General features: G+C 41.5%; 1 protein-coding gene across 1 annotated transcript in view; it reads right to left on the reverse strand.

Annotated features, from left to right (window-relative positions):
- Clstn2 (calsyntenin 2) overlaps positions 1 to 16,877 on the reverse strand; it is a 611,344-nt gene that overhangs the window by 367,886 nt on the left and 226,581 nt on the right. Inside the window, exon 2 of the mRNA XM_028866060.1 lies at positions 12,439 to 12,561. Within this exon, the coding sequence (XP_028721893.1) occupies positions 12,439 to 12,561 (123 nt within the window). The remainder of the gene's footprint in view (positions 1 to 12,438; positions 12,562 to 16,877) is intronic.

The raw sequence follows: 16,877 nt of genomic DNA on the forward strand, positions 1-16,877 counted from the left end.
TAAGCAGGGCAATTAAGTGATCCAATTATTGACAGTCAGAACTGATGTTTAGTCATTGATTTTGCTGGGATGATCACCAGTTACAGCTTTTAAAGAGGATTTTCCCCATGCTTTCAAATTCCCAGTTCATGCTCCTCTATGCTGTCCACTTAGCTGAGCCTCTGTAGACTCTTTGTGTTTCTGTAGCCTGGATGATGCAGGAGGTGTGGCCATGCCAATGCGTAACTTTCATTGGCTTTTTTTGTTTCCTAAGAAATGAGAAAGAGGCATCTCAGGGGACAGAGGGGAGATCAAAAGCAGCGATGAGCAGCATGGAAGTGCATGGTCACCAGGACACAAGGGCCACTTGAGAACTGAAGCCCATCAGGGACACATCCATGTTCTGACCTCCTCTTCCTCTTGAAGCCTCATCTGTCAACTCTACTCCTGATCCCCCTGTGTTTAAACAAAAAGCCATTTGTTCTCTTTTATCTTTTCAATCCAAGTAGTAAATCCAAGGTTGGCAGAGTGCATTTGCCAACAAAAGTCAGGTATCCACCCCAGATACAGTTACTGGTAGGTAGTCATGTGGTTTAGAATTTGGTCACCAGAACACTGAATGAGAATGTCTCATAAACTCACTGATGTGGAAACTGTCAATAAGGCATGTCAAAGATTTGAAGTTCTTTGCATTCCAGGGTATCATGGAGCTTGGAACTTCATGGATCATCTGAATTTCTTTCCAACAAAATGGTTTTCCCTGTAGTTTTCCTGGTTTCCTATGTAAGGCCTCTGAGTTTGGGACAGAGTCTCAGATGCTGACATAGAGACAAATAAAGCAAGAACTTTTCCCAGAGTTCAGGATCCTAGTCTCATAAGCACTGTGCTCTTTTGCAAAATATTTGTTTAATGATGCAAAGATATATTGCATTTGTTTATACTGCAGAATATTTGTTTAATGATGTACAAATGTGTTGCATTTGTTTGTGGAAGAATATTTGTTTAACTATGTAAATATGTGTTGCATTTGTTTAATTGTGCAAAGATGTGTTGTTGTTTTACCTTACCTGCTAAAGGCACCTGATTGGTCTAATAAAAACCTGAATGGCCAATAATGAGTGAAGAGGCATAGGCAGAACTTCCAGGAAGGGAGAGTAAGTAGGAGGAGGCTCTTATTTAGGCTGGGGGAAGAAAGAACAGAGACAGAAAGGAGATACCAGGGACCAGAGAGACAGATACAGAGGAAGCAGGAAAGTAGGACATTCAGAATGAAAGAAAGGTAATCCCTAAGGCAAAATGTAGATGAATAGAAACAGGTTCAATTAAGTTAAAAGAGCTAGTAGGGAAGCCTAAGCTAAGGCCGAGCATTCATAGTAATAAGTCTCCATGCCTTTATTTGGGAGCTGGTTGGTGGCCCAAAGAAAAAGCCAACTATGGTGCTCATGTCTGTCAAGTCCATCAACTTGGGATAGAACAGAGACAAACAGTGGTGCAAAAAGATGGCTGAGTAACAAATGGAGCAGAAAGGAAGATGGATAGAGGAACTTCAGTGAGGGTACCATGCAACATTTTTCTAGTAATAAATTAGAATTGCTAATGGTCATTCCCTTTTAATTCCACCCTGAATGGAAGTGTTGACTCCTAAAGGATGGAAAGGTAACTTATATTTGTTTTAGTTCCCAGGCCTGTAGATTAAGATTGGCTATATCCAATGATGAAGATCTCAAAATCTTGGGCTCTAAGCCTGAACCTATGGCTGGATATGACTTCTGGGGTTCTAGAACAGGGCAAAGTGTATATGGCATGTAGAAAGGTATAGTGGGTAACTGTTCTGTCTATAACCTTGAAGCACCCCCCTAGAGATACAGCAGGAAACTGCTCCACCTGCCTATGACCTTGAAGTACATGTCTCTGGGGTGTGGCCTGGCATACCCTTAAGATTTGAGTTGCACATAGGCAGCTCTTTGCTCCATTGTGGGACTTGGATACGAGACTGATCCAGGCAGCCAGAACAGTGTTCCAGAACCTGTATCAATTTTGTTCTGTACAGTGCGTTTTTCTCTTTAATAAATCCTTTGCCCTTTAAACAGACTCCATAGATTTCTCGATATAGAAAGGTTATGAATACTTGTGGCCTGGTGGTGGGTTGTGATAGAAAAACAGCAATGATGACTCTGTCACCCATCTCCATGCAGTCCTGTGGTGATATTGTGTTTCCCAATATATTGTGCAACCTAATATACTTATCTGGGTCAAAGAACAGAACAGCTACTAGATAGACATAGAGTCCAGAAAATGGTGGCACACACGCCTTTAATCCTAGCATTCTGGAGGCAGAGATCTATCCAGATCTCTGTGAGTTCAAAGCCACACTGGAAACAGCCAGGCATGGTGACTCACGCCTTTAATCCCAGGAAGTGATAGCAGGAAGCAGGAAGCAGAAAGACATATAAGGCATAAAAACCAGGAACTAGGTTGGTTAAGCGTTTAGGCTTTTGAACAGCAATTCAGCTGAGATCCATTTGGATGAGGACACAGAGGCTTCCAGTCTGAGGAAACGAGATCAGCTGAGAAATTGGCGAGGTGAGGTTAGCTGTGGCTGGTTCTGCCTCTCTGATCTTCCAGTGTTCACCCCAACACCTGGCTAGACATTCATTATCACATGCGTCCTGGGCAAACTATATAATCCAATTTAACCCCAGTCTCTCCTACAAAATAGAGATGATAATGATGTCTATTTCAGAGGATCACTATAAAACTTAAATGACACAGTGTTTGAAATATAGTATGTAGTAGAGAGTAACAATAAGAATTGACCAATTTCTAGTACTGTCGTGTGCAGGTTGTCATCTGTGTGAGGATACAAGACCAAAGGGACACATAGGGGGTGCAATGGACCTCTTTCTCTTCACTTGCTACACCATGTGCTGTGGAGTGGGGTAGTGTCCTTCTGTAAGAAGGAAGACATGTTCCCAATTTGCTGTGCTGGCAGCACTCCTGCCAATATTTCTTACTTCATCGTGTGCATTTTGTCTTGTTTTCATATAGCACTATCATTAATGCAGAGTCCCGGGAATCATGGGATTGCTACATTCAAAGGCTTCTCTCACACTGTCTCCTAGTGTGATGTTCAAGCAGCTTATTCTGAAATACCACATCTCTCCTCCTGGGCCTTCCAACCCTGGTGTACCAGCACCTTCCCAGTTTTAGCACTGATAATCCCACATCCTAGGGTGCTCTTCAGCTCTGGGAAACTAGGATGGTTTGGTTTTCTAAACGCCTCTTCAACCTGCTGCTCAAGAATGGGCATGAGCACCAACTGTCCTTAAACATGAATCTGTCCTAAGTAGGATTTATCCAGAGTCTTCTCTTTCCAAGGATCCTGGGTAAGGTGATGCTTGCCTGTTATGTTAACAGCACACAAGAAGCTGAGGCAGGAAGATTTCTAATTCAAAGCCAGCCTGAGCTACATGGTGAGATCCTGTTTCACAAAGCCAAGAGTGCCTGGGAGACCTGGGTAAGTTTATTGCTGGATTCTGTTTCAGCTCCTCAACCCCTTCCCTGCTTTCTCCCCAAGTCAGACACAGATCCTAGGCCCTCGGGATACATTTGATTCATAAGAAACCCACACCCTCTTTCTTCCCAGGCTGATCTGTTCCACTGCATCCTAGCTCTGAATTCCTCACAGTCCCTGATGGAAGCCCTTTTACTTTCCTCTGCAGCTTTCCTGCTCAGTAGCCTACCTGTGGCCATTCAATAGAGAAAGGTATTAAGTTAATGTCAGCACACTCTCTTGATCCAGACACCACTGAGATGATATTGAGTCCCAGGGTTTGTCACAGAACAGGAGAGGGAGATGGGAATTGGCCATCCAAATGAAGTTCACTGGGACTGAGCTGCCATAGAGCAAATTTACAAACAGCCTTCCCAAGAGAAATGAAAAGACAAAACACAAAAGTGCCCAGTGACAGGGGCTACATAGACAGGCAGCGTCAGAGACCCAGGGAATAAATTGGTGGGGAAGGAAAGAGGGGAATGTAGGAGGAAAGGTTTGGATGAATTTGTTCCAGATAAGACAAAAAGTCAAGGCAAGACCACAAGCACCTGCACAGCACAAGTCTGGAATGCTCTCCCTCTCTCCTGGCAGCATCTCCTCTGTGGCAAGCGTCATCCACGATCTCCTTAGTAGGATAAATGTGCTCCCCTCGACATCCTCCCCCCACACACAAGAAGGCAAAGGCTTCATGTACTAGGATTTGTGAATGGGCTCCCACTGGAGCAAAGACCTGCCTCCTACATTGACAATCATCAGCAGGCAAGAAAGAGAAATTAAAATTATGGAAATGAACAGCTGGGGTGAGCACAATATGTCTTGTGGAAGTGGCCAGGAGGAGTTCCCAGACATGCCCCTCCCTCTCATACCAATCCCACTCAAGGCTGGAAGCTGCTAGAAGGTTGAGAGAAAAAAGAAAGAGCAGAGGCAAATGTGTCCTTCACCCCACACTGACGGTACATGGGGACTTGCTCTCCCAGCCTGTTTGGTAGGACCTCCAAGCTCCCACAGAACAATGGGTATAGCCACTGTAAGGGGCTTGGCTGCTCCTGCAGGACCACAGATGGACAGGACCTTCCCTTGCCATCTGCTCTGGAGATCACAGGTGTCACCTTGGCCAGGTCTTCCATCTTATTTACAGTCTGCTGTTTCCACTCCCCCTCAATTGTTTTAGTTTTAAAGCAACTTCTATATTACTCCTGTGTGAATCTGAGTGCCTTTAGATCAGTTATTGCGGTGACAATGAAAAGCTGGTCACAGGGAAGGAAGCCTGGGGATCTGAGGACTTGGGCACAGTCCTCCCCTACAGGTGCAGACAGCTGTGGGAATGTGAGTCCCTCAACTTTCCTGTCTAATCTGAAGCCACTGGCTGCCATGAAATTGGCAATCACAGTTTGTATCGGCCAACCATTTGAGGACACAATCTAAAACTATGACTGAAAGAGCACATCCGTTTTTATTCACTTTTAAAATGAAACCTGAGTTATGCTTATTTAAGAAAGCCACTTCACACAGTTGACCATGGAAGAATTATTTTCTTAAAATAGTGAAAATTATTAAAAATGACCTACGTAGCCCCAAATAAAGAAATGACTAAATAAATGTTTGTGTGATACATATTTATGCTAGCAAGCAAGTCTGCATAACTCAATCAGCTTAGGAAGTAGCTGTAAGCAGTAAAAACACAGAGACTCAGAACTGTAAAAGCTATGACCCCAATTCACTTTAAAAACATAAATCCATGTAAAATTTGTAGTTTTTCTTGATAATGGGTGCATTTGACTTTCTTCTTTTATTTTTTCATGTATACTCAGACAAACATTTAGTTTATGTTTTCCTGACTTATTCTAGATTTTAACTCTGTGAGGTCTGAGGAAGTAGCCCCAGTTGTGGACTCTAGATAGGTCTGAACCCAGTTCTTGGCAGGGAGGGAAAAGATCTAACCTAGGGCTGAAGCCAGTCACTACTTAGCCCAGGGACATATTGCTGGGTGTCCTTTTCGAATTCACAGCCTCCTTTTCCATTAATTATTAATGCATACATACATTTATGTTGCCAGCACTAGATGTTAGAATACCACAGGGCAACATGGACTGAAGGTGGCTGGGGTCCTGCAGCCTTTCCTGAGGACACCAGATGAGGGCAACCCTCTAGATGAGGTTGATGATCTACTGTGTCCCTTGTATCCCATCACAGAGCTCTTGACTGACTTAGGCTTCTGTAAGCCACTGAAACATTATTTGTTTGTGTGTTTTTTTTTGAGGTAGGATTCTTAAAAAACTCAATGGGTGTTTAAAAGGAAAATGCCAGAAATGAATAGCAGTAATACTTACCTTGATAGACACTGGCCTACCCAAAATACAACAGAATGCTATGAAAACTTCAGTTTGATGTTGTCTATAAAAGGCTCCATGGTAGAGCTTGGTCCTGCTTCACCAAAGGAAGAGCCTGTCAGATAGAGGAGGTAGTGGTGATGATTTGAACCTGGAAACTAAGTTTCTTCTTGTAATGATCAGAAAAAGGAAAAAAAAAAAGAAGTCATAAGGGAAGAACCTAGCATGAGATTGACATTTAGTAATGCTGTGTCTGATGCCATGCAGATCTTTTAGAGCCAGAAAGAGCAGCCTGCAACAATGGACAATGGAGAGAGTGGAGAGAAGGTGAGGCCTGCAGCCAGAGAGCCTGGACTTGGGGAGTTCACAAAATTTCCTAAAGTCCCCCATTTTCTTACTTGCAAAACAGAATCATAATAGATGTCCCCCTGCTTCCCAGGCTGGTGAGAATTAAATTGTAATAGATTGAACGGCAGACACACATGTGTGTATGTGTGCATTTATAATAAAGGGGCATGTGGTTTGCAATTCTTTGAAAATGTAGCTCTCAATAGATTATTCCACAGGGATAAATTATGGGTAGAATGTGAAGACATTTATTCCCGGATAGCTGATATTTATTTATGGAGTTGTATACAATCTTCAAACTATATAATTTAGCTGGTTGCTCCCACACCACCATGCCACTGAGGAATCAAAACAACAGTCTGATTGGGTGACTGTATCAAGCCTTAGAACAGACTCTAGAGTTATGTTTCTCCTTTCCTTTATCATCATCATCCCAGATTATAATTGCACCATTGTAATCAACCAAAAAGGAAGCAAACACTTGCAGCTTATTGATGATAACAAGAATCACAATTACTCTGATGACTCTCATCATTACCACTGCTATGACTAACACAACTATGATTTATTGGGCACTTTCTGTCTGCCAGACAGGGCTCTAGGCACTTTTCATTAATATCTAATTATATCCACATATTAATCCCCGGAGTAGGTGCTGTGAATGCCTCCATTATAAACATTCCCATGGAAGAGTTTAGTGACAACACCAGGATTACAAAGTTAGCAAGTGCAGAGCCTAGATGCAAAACCATGTGTGTCTGGTGAGGGACAGAAGCCAGCAAAAATAGACGAATGCAGCTGATTCCCTCTTTGGTGGAATCTAAAGAATGCTGATATCAGATGTAGAGAATATAATGGTGGTCCCCAGAGGCTGGAGGGGTTGAGGGGATGTTGTTTGGAGGATACACAACTTTAGTGTAATAGAAATAGTACATTAAGAGATCTACTGTAGAGCAAGGTGACTATAGTTTGCAATAATATACATACTCTTGGAGAAGGACTGGCTGTGATAGCCGATCACTAAAGGAGGACAGCTATGCATCTCAGTTTCTTTTCTGTCCCCGCAATAAAATACTCTGACAAAAGCAATTTAAAGAGAGAGACCCACAGTTCCAGGTTAACAGTCCATCTTGCACTGAAATCACAGTGGCAGGAGCTTGATCCAGCGGTCTACGTGACATCCGTAGTCAGGAAACAGAGCAAACTGTGTACTTGTGTTCTTCATCTTCCTCTCTCCTTTTTATTCAGTTCAGGGTTTAGCCCAGGAAATGGTGCCACCCTCCTACTTCAGGTATCTCAGTTAAGAAAATCCCTCATAGGCAAGTTCAAAGATCCATCTCCCAGGTGATTCCAGGTTTTGTCAATTTGACAACACTAATCATCACACTACGTGAGGTAATATATTTGCCACTTATTTAATTTAAATGTTATACACTATATTGATGATTGCAACTTAAAATTTTAAAGCATACAATGATGTCCATCAATCTAAAAATAACAGAAATAATAATGCTATGACCTCTGCTTTCCCTGCTTACTATAAGATACCATGGCCAAATAAACCTTTGATGTTGTCTGTCACTAGGCTCCTATTGAGCCCTAGGTGGGAGCCAGGTCCCTGGACAGGCCCACAGATAGGAAGGCAGGTGACAGGCAGCATTGAACTGAATAGGAAGAGAAATGGAGTTAACCCCGAAAGAAAGAGCAGTCCTTGCCACAGCCAGCACTGGGACCAGCTAATCAAACCAGGTCAAATCATATTCCAGACAATTTTCTGGGCAGCCTTCTGAGACTCACCCAGCCCACAAAGCGGCCAATTATGCTTGATCACCCTCTGCAGCCCTGTTCTTACAAGAGACAAGTCCAGACTAGCCCAATGTAGACAAATGAGTAGTAGTTCTATTATCTCTGAAAGGCAATCTAATTCCCTTCAAATTTAAAAGTCTCCACAGTTTCCAAACAGGCCTCAGTGGGGCACATGTAGAAATTAATAAGTTCGTGGTGCACCCAGCTTGCTTTCATTATCATTTTTTTTTTCTTGCAATGGATGGGATTTCCATTGTTACTTGAGGATTTTTCTATGTCTGATTATTGAAGAAGGTCAAGTCTACAGAGCTAAGACTCTGAGTTGAGAAGTGAGTCAAGCAAGTTTCATAGAACTGGCTAAGGCCTCATGGAAGTTTTGCTGCTCCATTCAAAGCAAGATCACAGGGACAGGCAAATCAGTGTCCTACAGGAGACAGACTCCTGTCTCTGCCTCAAGTTCACCTTGAATGCTGGGCAAGTTGCTTCACCTCAATGCCAACCAGGCATTTCCTTTGTGAAATGAGCATGTATAAAAGGCTGCAGATGGAAACTCCAATTTATTAAACACCCACCACATTTGGAACATGCGGTATAGACATTCTTTAAATTTCATCCTAACAAAAAGCCTGGAAAGCCTGCATCATTCACAGATGATGTTATTAAAGATGATACAATCAGCTACTCCGCCATACTGTCACCAAATCACCATTAGAGTGAGCAATATGGGAGCCAGAAAAGAAGGACTGAGATGGTGTGAATAGGAATACAAAGTCCTACATTTTTTTTAAAAGCAATCAAATGTGTTTCAGGAGCTTGGAAATATTTGACCAATTAATTGTACTATTGAAAATACATCCACCAGTAGACACAGAAAGGCAAATGTGTTATAACAAAATAGAAATGGAAATAGGTACAATAATTGTCAATAGGAAAAAAGTGAAGTCTAGCACATTCATTAGGATATTTATAGTGTTAATGTGATTTTAAAAATAACAGTAACCTTCAATTCTAATATATATGCAAGGTGCATAATAATTTTAACAATTATTAATATAATATTACTGAAATGCTAATGGTCTCTAGTGCTGGGAAGACGTACCCTTTATGCTTTTTGTGTGTACTTCACAGGACTTCCCATGTTTTCTATAGTAAATGCTTCTCTTTTTATTGAAATGAACATTGCTTATAATAGCATATAATTCTAAGTTACTTTCTAACAGAATTTTTATAGAAGATTATTTTTTTTCTAAAAATCCTAAAAGGTAGGAGAACATAAGAGAAATAAAGTAAAAAACAATGATTTAAAGGGAATGATCTTTCACAGAGCATAGCTCAGTTCACCCACTCAAGGGGAAGAAAAGGTATAGGGAGAAGGCAGGAAAAGTGACCCTTAACTCAGGAGTACTTGATAAGGGGGACCAAATCTCCAGTTGACGTGGAGGGTGATGAAGCTGGCAGATATAAATTTTTCAATTTTATGAGAATGATAGGGATCTGAAATAAATCTTCAGTATTTTCTTTTTAAGATAAATGTTTTAAAATAAATACCTGTAGCTGGATGGATGGCTAGTGTCTGTGTCCTGTCTTACAGCTGGCCATAAATAATACTAAGAAAAATAGCTTTGACCATAGTAAAAAGCACCTTTATTTTTTACTCTTAAGAGCTTGGCAGATTATATTTTTGATGCATTAAGCCAGATTTTTTTAAGGCAGCTGCAAAAATAACAGGTGGAGTATAGAAATGGTCTCTGGTTGGAAATAGCTACTCAGGGCTTGGCTGAGAGGCAAATCTTAGTTTCAAAGCATGCCTGAACAACTGCGAGAGCAAATCTGATAAAATACAAATTCAAGTTTAAGGCACTTGATGAGGCTTCAACTTAAGAAATTTTCTGATGAATCCTCAGATGAATTTTTTAATTGTCTGTCAGCCCTAATAAATGAGGAAGCTAAGGAATCTGATGTGCATATAAACTCTCAAATATCAGATTTGCTTGGATTTAAATTTCTCTTTATTGTGTCCTCTCTCTTTGAGAGTGTGGCACTTTGCTGTAGACCTCAATTCTTTGCTTATAACCAGACAAAAAGAGGATTCCATTAGGGGTAGGAATAACAAATAGTCGGACACATTGCTCTTCTTTGAACTCCTCAGCCTCCCAGCACCACAATGACTGAAGAGCACTCTGTTACTTCCTGGGAATTGGCCAGCAGTTCACTCTGTTATGCTTGAAAGAGAGGTCAGCCACCAGAAAGGGAGGGGAAAGACTAAGCATACACTGTGAAATGAAGTGCCGGGAGGAAGCTGGGGTTCACACACGGATGAAAGAGGCAGTCAACTGACTGTTAGGATACAAACTTATGATCCTAGCACTCAAATGGCTATGGCCAGAGACCACAGGTTTGAGGACAGCCTGGACTCTATACTGAATTTCAAGCCAGCCCAGATAGACTTTGCTTCCAGAGAATGAAGGAAGGAAGGGAGGGAGGAGGAGAGAGGGAGGGAGGGAGGGAGGGAGAGAGGGACTCAGTTCTCTCTCTATCTGAGATCTGATTCATTGAGATTAATCAGAATCTTGCATTTTATGATCAATCTACCAGTTTCTTTTTTTTTTTTTTTTTTTTTTTTTCCGAGACAGGTTTCTCTGCGTAGTTTTGCGCCTTTCCTGGAGCTCACTTGGTAGCCCAGGCTGGCCTCGAACTCACAGCGATCCGCCTGGCTCTGCCTCCCGAGTGCTGGGATTAAAGGCGTGCGCCACCACTGCCCGGCTAATCTACCAGTTTCTAAATGTCATATCTATTTTTAAAGCATATGTTGAAAGCCAAACCAAACATTTCCATGACCCAAACATAGTATTTTGCTTGGTATTTGCTTCAAAAATCTTATTTTGAGGCATGGCTAAAGGTGTTGGTTAACCTCACTGCCATATTACTTATGTCCAGAAGAGTGTGAGGCAGATTATTTCTAGGCTGCCAAAGAAAGGTAGGGGTGGAACTTCATCCTTTGTAGAAAAAAATGGCATGAGAGTAGTTCTTCGAAGTGTCATTTGCTTGGAGGACGTTTGGAAGATGTTTGAAGATTCCCCAACCTTAACCATCCTGGAAATCATAGTTAGGTGCCCTTGGTAGTTATCATTCTATATAAAATAAAGATGAAGTCTTGTGAGAGTCTTTCCCCCTCTGTAAGAAAGCTTATGGGCTTACCTTCACATCACACTGAGTTTAACCCAGCCCATCACTCCTGCCATCATAATCTTCTGTAATGAATAAAAGGCCTTCACAGAGCATCTCTCTTTAAAGTGGGAAAGAGTCATTTTTTTTCCTGCCCAAGTAGCTCATAATGTAGCAGACAAACTGTCAGAAGAAATAGACTTCAGCATGGTGAAAACCCCTGCCTGGCACCCATCGATCATAAAGCAATCTTCTAGAGGTCTTGAAAACCTTCATTAAATTTCCTGTCTATCTCTTGACAGTTATAAAATGTTAACAATATTCCTCGAGATTCAGGCATCCTCAGACATTCTTTGTCTAAGGCCTCCTACCCATGCCATTGCCCAATTCCTTGGCTTTTCCCAAATCCATGGAACAGATGATAGTGTAGTATCCTACACACACTTTCTGCGGTAGGACTTTTGCAGGAGGTCAGGGTGAGAGCACTAATGGCCTTGAAGACAGTGAGAAAGCTTTCTAGCCAAAAGACACAAAGGGCACCTGCCTTTAGATTCCTCCTGTAAAAGCCACACTCATGACAAAGCTCAAGGACACAATCTCATCTGGCCTTTAGTAAGTATTTTTGGATATTTTTTTATTTCCCCCTTTTTTGCCAATCTACCAAGATACAAGTCCCTGTGTGGTATGTAGGTGGTGGAGACAGTAGTTGCCACATTTTATGATGTCTATGGACCATCTCTCTAGGAACAAAATTTCCCCCAAGGAGTTTCACTAGTCCATCTCCTCCAACTCCACAGGTCAGTTCAGCAATTTATCACCTCTTAAAAAAGGAAAATTGGCATGTGGCATGTGTCTTTAAAACTAGCATTTGGAGGGCAGAGACAGAGGTAGACTAATCTCTGTGAGTTCAAGGCCAGCCTGGTCTACATAGCAAGTTCCCGGATAGTTAGAGATACATAGAGAGACCTTGTCTCAAAAAACGAAACAAATCAAAACCACCAAAACAACAAAAACAAACACACAAAAAAGGAACGTGTATCATCCACTGGAATAAATGTGAAGGAGAATAACCATAAAGAGACAAAGAGTCCACATTAGCAATGAGAAGATACACACAGCATGAAAAGCACAGGTCTTCTGCACACAGGGTGGCAACAGTAGCTTTTAGATCCTAGCTGGGCATAGTGGAGGTTCCACATCTGAGGCCTCCAGAGCAAGCCCAGCCCAAGCACACTAAGAAATCGATCATCTTACCTGCAAAAGGCACTGGTGCATCTTTATCCAGGGCTACCAGTGGAGGGTCCAAAATGACTGTGTCATTGTTCTCAGTTATGACTCCATGGTAGGATGTCTCGATCCACGGCTTGTGTTTGTTTACTAGAAAGTAAAACAAAAAGATCATCATTTCTCTATCAATGTTTCATATTTGTCCCATCATAGAATCACATCCAGCTACCTAGGTCATAAAACACATTAGCCCACTTGATATGTAGAGAAGCTTCAGAGATGTGCATTGATCTCCTAATGATTCACCCAGGCCCGCATAAGGTAAGGGATAACATCACTAGAGATGAATATTATTAAGTTAAATTTTCTAATGTTACCTAGTAATAGGTGATTCTGAATTAAAATCTGTTATCAGTCAACAAACCAGAAGATTATACTGTGTGTGCTGGGAATTCTGACCTCAACTTAACTGGATCCATCCACAGATACCATTAGTAGGTTAACACACATGCACAGATAAAACATAAATGCACAAGTCCCAATATATAGGTCAATATGCAACAAACACTGAGTGTTTTCTGATCATTTAAAGACTAGTCAACTGGTGTAAGTTATACATCAATTAAAATTGCTCTTCAATAAATTGACCAGCTCAAATCATACATCATCTAATGAACAACTGATATACTTAAACATATATCTAAAATGACAAAGACTTAATGCCAGTACACCTAAAAGGTAGGTTGCAGTGCTGATCTCCAGTACCTCAATATTTGTCTGTATTTAGAAAGAAATCTTTACAGCAGTAATCTATTTAAAATGGGGCTACTGGGGTAGATCCTCAATGATTATGACTGGTGTCCATATTAAAAGGGACATTTTCATGCAGAGATAGCCAATCATGCAAGAAACACACCATGGAAGATTGGAGCTGGCCTGAGGAAATAACTCCTTTGGTAAAGTGCTTACTGAATAAGCATTAAGACCTATTTGATTCCCAGCTCTTAAGTAAAATGCTAGGCATGGAGGTCAATGCTTATAATCCCAGAGCTAGGGAGGTAGAGACAGGTGGATTCCTGGGACTTGCTGGACACTCAACCTATAATCGAGTACCAGATCCTAATGAAAGACCCTGGCAAGTAAAAAATAAAATAAAATAACAAGATGGGCAATTCCTGAGGGATGACATTCAAGTTTGACCACTGACTTCCTCTGATAGGAGACATGTACAAGCACCATGAAAACACACACACACACACACACACACACACACACACACACACAAACAGAGTTGTGCTTCTACTAGCCACTAGGTACTATCTAGGATGGAAACTTCAACCTGATCATTCCCCAGAGTACAGATGTACAGATGAAACATGATCTTACAACATCTTTATTTTAGATGTCAAGCATGTAAAGTGTGACACAGTACATATCCATTTTTCTAAAATTATTTAGTTTATGGCACTGTGTAGGAACACTACCAAGCAATTGTAATACACTAACAAGGACCAACAATGGCTAGAAGCTTGAGATAAGATGTGACAAGTTTTTGTATGTTCACATGTAGACATCTCTGGTGAATATCCAATTTCTGCCATTCATCTCTTTGGTGAGTGTTGCTTAATTTTTGTTCTGGTTCCCTATGATGCCATTTAGATATCTATACAGGTATTTTAGCTCATCTCCCAAGAAAAGACCCTACCCTCTCCACTCAACACTCCACATAAGCATCAAGAGTAGTCTTTGCATTGTGAACTTCTTGATTTCTTTTAATTCCCCAACATACATCTTCAGGACTAAGAAGACAAAGCAGATATTTTAAAAAGCAAAATAACATATTAAACTAATATGACCAACCCTCACACTCTACTTCAAAGAGTCAAAGTTGTGGTCATATATGTTCCTCACAGCAACCCATGAAATAGGGGGGATCCTTGTAAAAATGGTAAAGAAAAAGGCTTCTACAAAGAGTGACATCTCAAGAGGACTACATGTTTATGTTTCATAATGGGCAAGAAAAATAAAACTTTTAGCACCTCACCATATACCATAAATATTTACAAACACAAAAAACATACATTATTTCATGCATATAACACTTGTATTGCAGAATACTGTCTTCATAGCATAACAGCTATAACCATCTAAATGAAAGCATCTGCAACTACCCTCAGAGTTCTTCGTGTTGGGTCTACTGAGGTTGCCTAATAGGAGGTATGTCATTAAACCCTCACCAAAGATTCCTATTCCCTCATATAACCCCTCTCAGTGGCATGTGATTCTTCCCTAGCTCCATGTGATCTCCAAAGATACTACAGCAGAGAATGGAAGACTAAATGAAGGGGATAATTCATCTATGCAACCATGAAGAAGTCTTCATCTGTGCTGAGGTGAGACTTTTTGGTGACACGATGGTTTGGGGGTCACACACAACTGTAAATACCCCCTCAGTTATGCTGCTGCAAGTAAGCTCAATAAATCCATTAGTTCACCAGGTTAGATTTGAATGGAATCTTTACTTTGACCTGTCATTGGTGCCCCACCTAGGGTGAGCAGGTGTTTGTTCACAGCTCTTCAGCGAAAGTTCACGGAATGCCACATTACTGTAATGGATTATAGAAAGTTTTCAGTAGCCATGGAAAGTCAAGGGCTTAGAGATTTGAGATTAATTCTGTTGCCCCTTCCCTTTTCCAATCCATCGTCCATCAAAAGTTCTTTTAAGAGCTGTCCCGGGATTGGTGGAGAACCCCACCCTGAATCACCGCCATCTTCTGTCTCACTCATTCTCCAGCAGTCACAAATCAACTGAGTGGCAGTCTGCTGGAGCAGGGATTTATATATGCCCAGCTAGTCTCAAGTCTAAGCCCCTGAGATCCACTTTTGCTGACCGAATCTTGCTCAGAGCAAAGAGCAGCTCTGCCCACTTCAGGTATGCATGGGGCAGCAGGCTCATCCATTCTTACATTTTGTCGCTCAGACCTGCACTTCATTATGGACTCTGTAAGAATTACAGTCATCCTGGGCTGTCCCTATCCTCCTTTGCTCTTTCATTAGCCATCAACACAAATGCAATGTAAATAATTTGCAGCTGTTGGGAGAAACAATTAATCTCCTTTCTCCTTAATTAAACCTAGGGGCCTATTCATTAGAAACGTGTATAGAGCAGACACCAGGAGCTCAGCCAGGGTATCTAATCCATTGTGCCACCCAGCTCAGTGCAGGCAATGTTCCTGGTTTCAACTCTGGCTTAGTCACTTCTGGATGGTATTAGGTGAGTCAAGAAGCATCTCAGAGTTTCAATGCTTTCAACTAACAAGATACAGGTGATGATATCACGAAGATATCTCATCACGCAAATATCCCATGCTGGGTTCATAACTTCTGTCTTTTTGTTATTCACACTCACCTTGCCCTCTGGGCAGTGACAGCTTCTGCATGAAAGGGGGTGTTTATAGAATAACTTTAAAGCCAAGGCTGCTCCCACATCAGTGAAGGTTGACTTCCTTCTACCTCCATGCTTGCCTCCTTTGATTCCGCTGCAGTGAGTCAGGTGTCTACTTAATTTTAGGCATTTCCTAAATACGGGTTCTTTAATCCCCCTTTACATGTATTTTTTATTTTGTGTATGTACATGTGTGGGCATGCATGTGATACATATATGTAGGTCAGAGCACAACAGAGAGAACATCAGTTCTCTCCTTCCACCACCTGAGTAGTGTGGATCAAACTCAGGTTCTCACGTTTGGAAGCAAGAACCTTTTCTCACTGAGCCACCTTACCAGCCAGTGCTCATTATTCTTACAACAACCACAGTGGTAAGAACGTGTTTCTCATTTCACAGGAGAGGAGCTGAGGCCCACAAAGGTTTAACTGTCCTATTTGGAAAATAAGAATGTGAACCTTGTCTGAAGTTGTCTTACTTCTCTCCCACATTCTAACTTCCTCAAATTTTTTTTCAAGGTTGATGAATGTTTTCATTTTGATACATAAACAAAAATAATGTCTATGCTTTGTCTATGAGCCAATCCTTAGGGTTATAAACCCAAAACTTAAATGTATAATTTAACTTAACCATAGTGTGGTGGTTTAATGAGAATGCTTCCCATAGGCTCATTTGTTTGAATAGTTGGTCTCTGGTTGGTAGAACTGCTGGGAAGGATTAGAAGGTGTGGCTTTCTTGGAGGAAGTATGTCACTGGAGACAGGCTTTGAGATTTCAAAAGACTCATGCTACTCTAGTATGTTTGTTTGTTTGCTCTCTCTCTCTCTCTCTCTCTCTCTCTCTCTCTCTCTCTCTCTCTCTCCCCCCCCCTCCTCCATCTCCCTCCCTCTCCCTCCCTCCCTCCTGGCTGATCAAGATGTAACCTCACAGCTGGGTGGTGGTGATACACACCTTTAATCCCAGCACTCAAGGGGCAGAGGCAGGTGGATCTCTGAGTTTGAGGATAGCCTGGTCTACAGAGT

This window comes from Peromyscus leucopus, chromosome 7 (genome assembly GCF_004664715.2).
Source record: "Peromyscus leucopus breed LL Stock chromosome 7, UCI_PerLeu_2.1, whole genome shotgun sequence".
NCBI lineage: Eukaryota > Metazoa > Chordata > Mammalia > Rodentia > Cricetidae > Peromyscus > Peromyscus leucopus.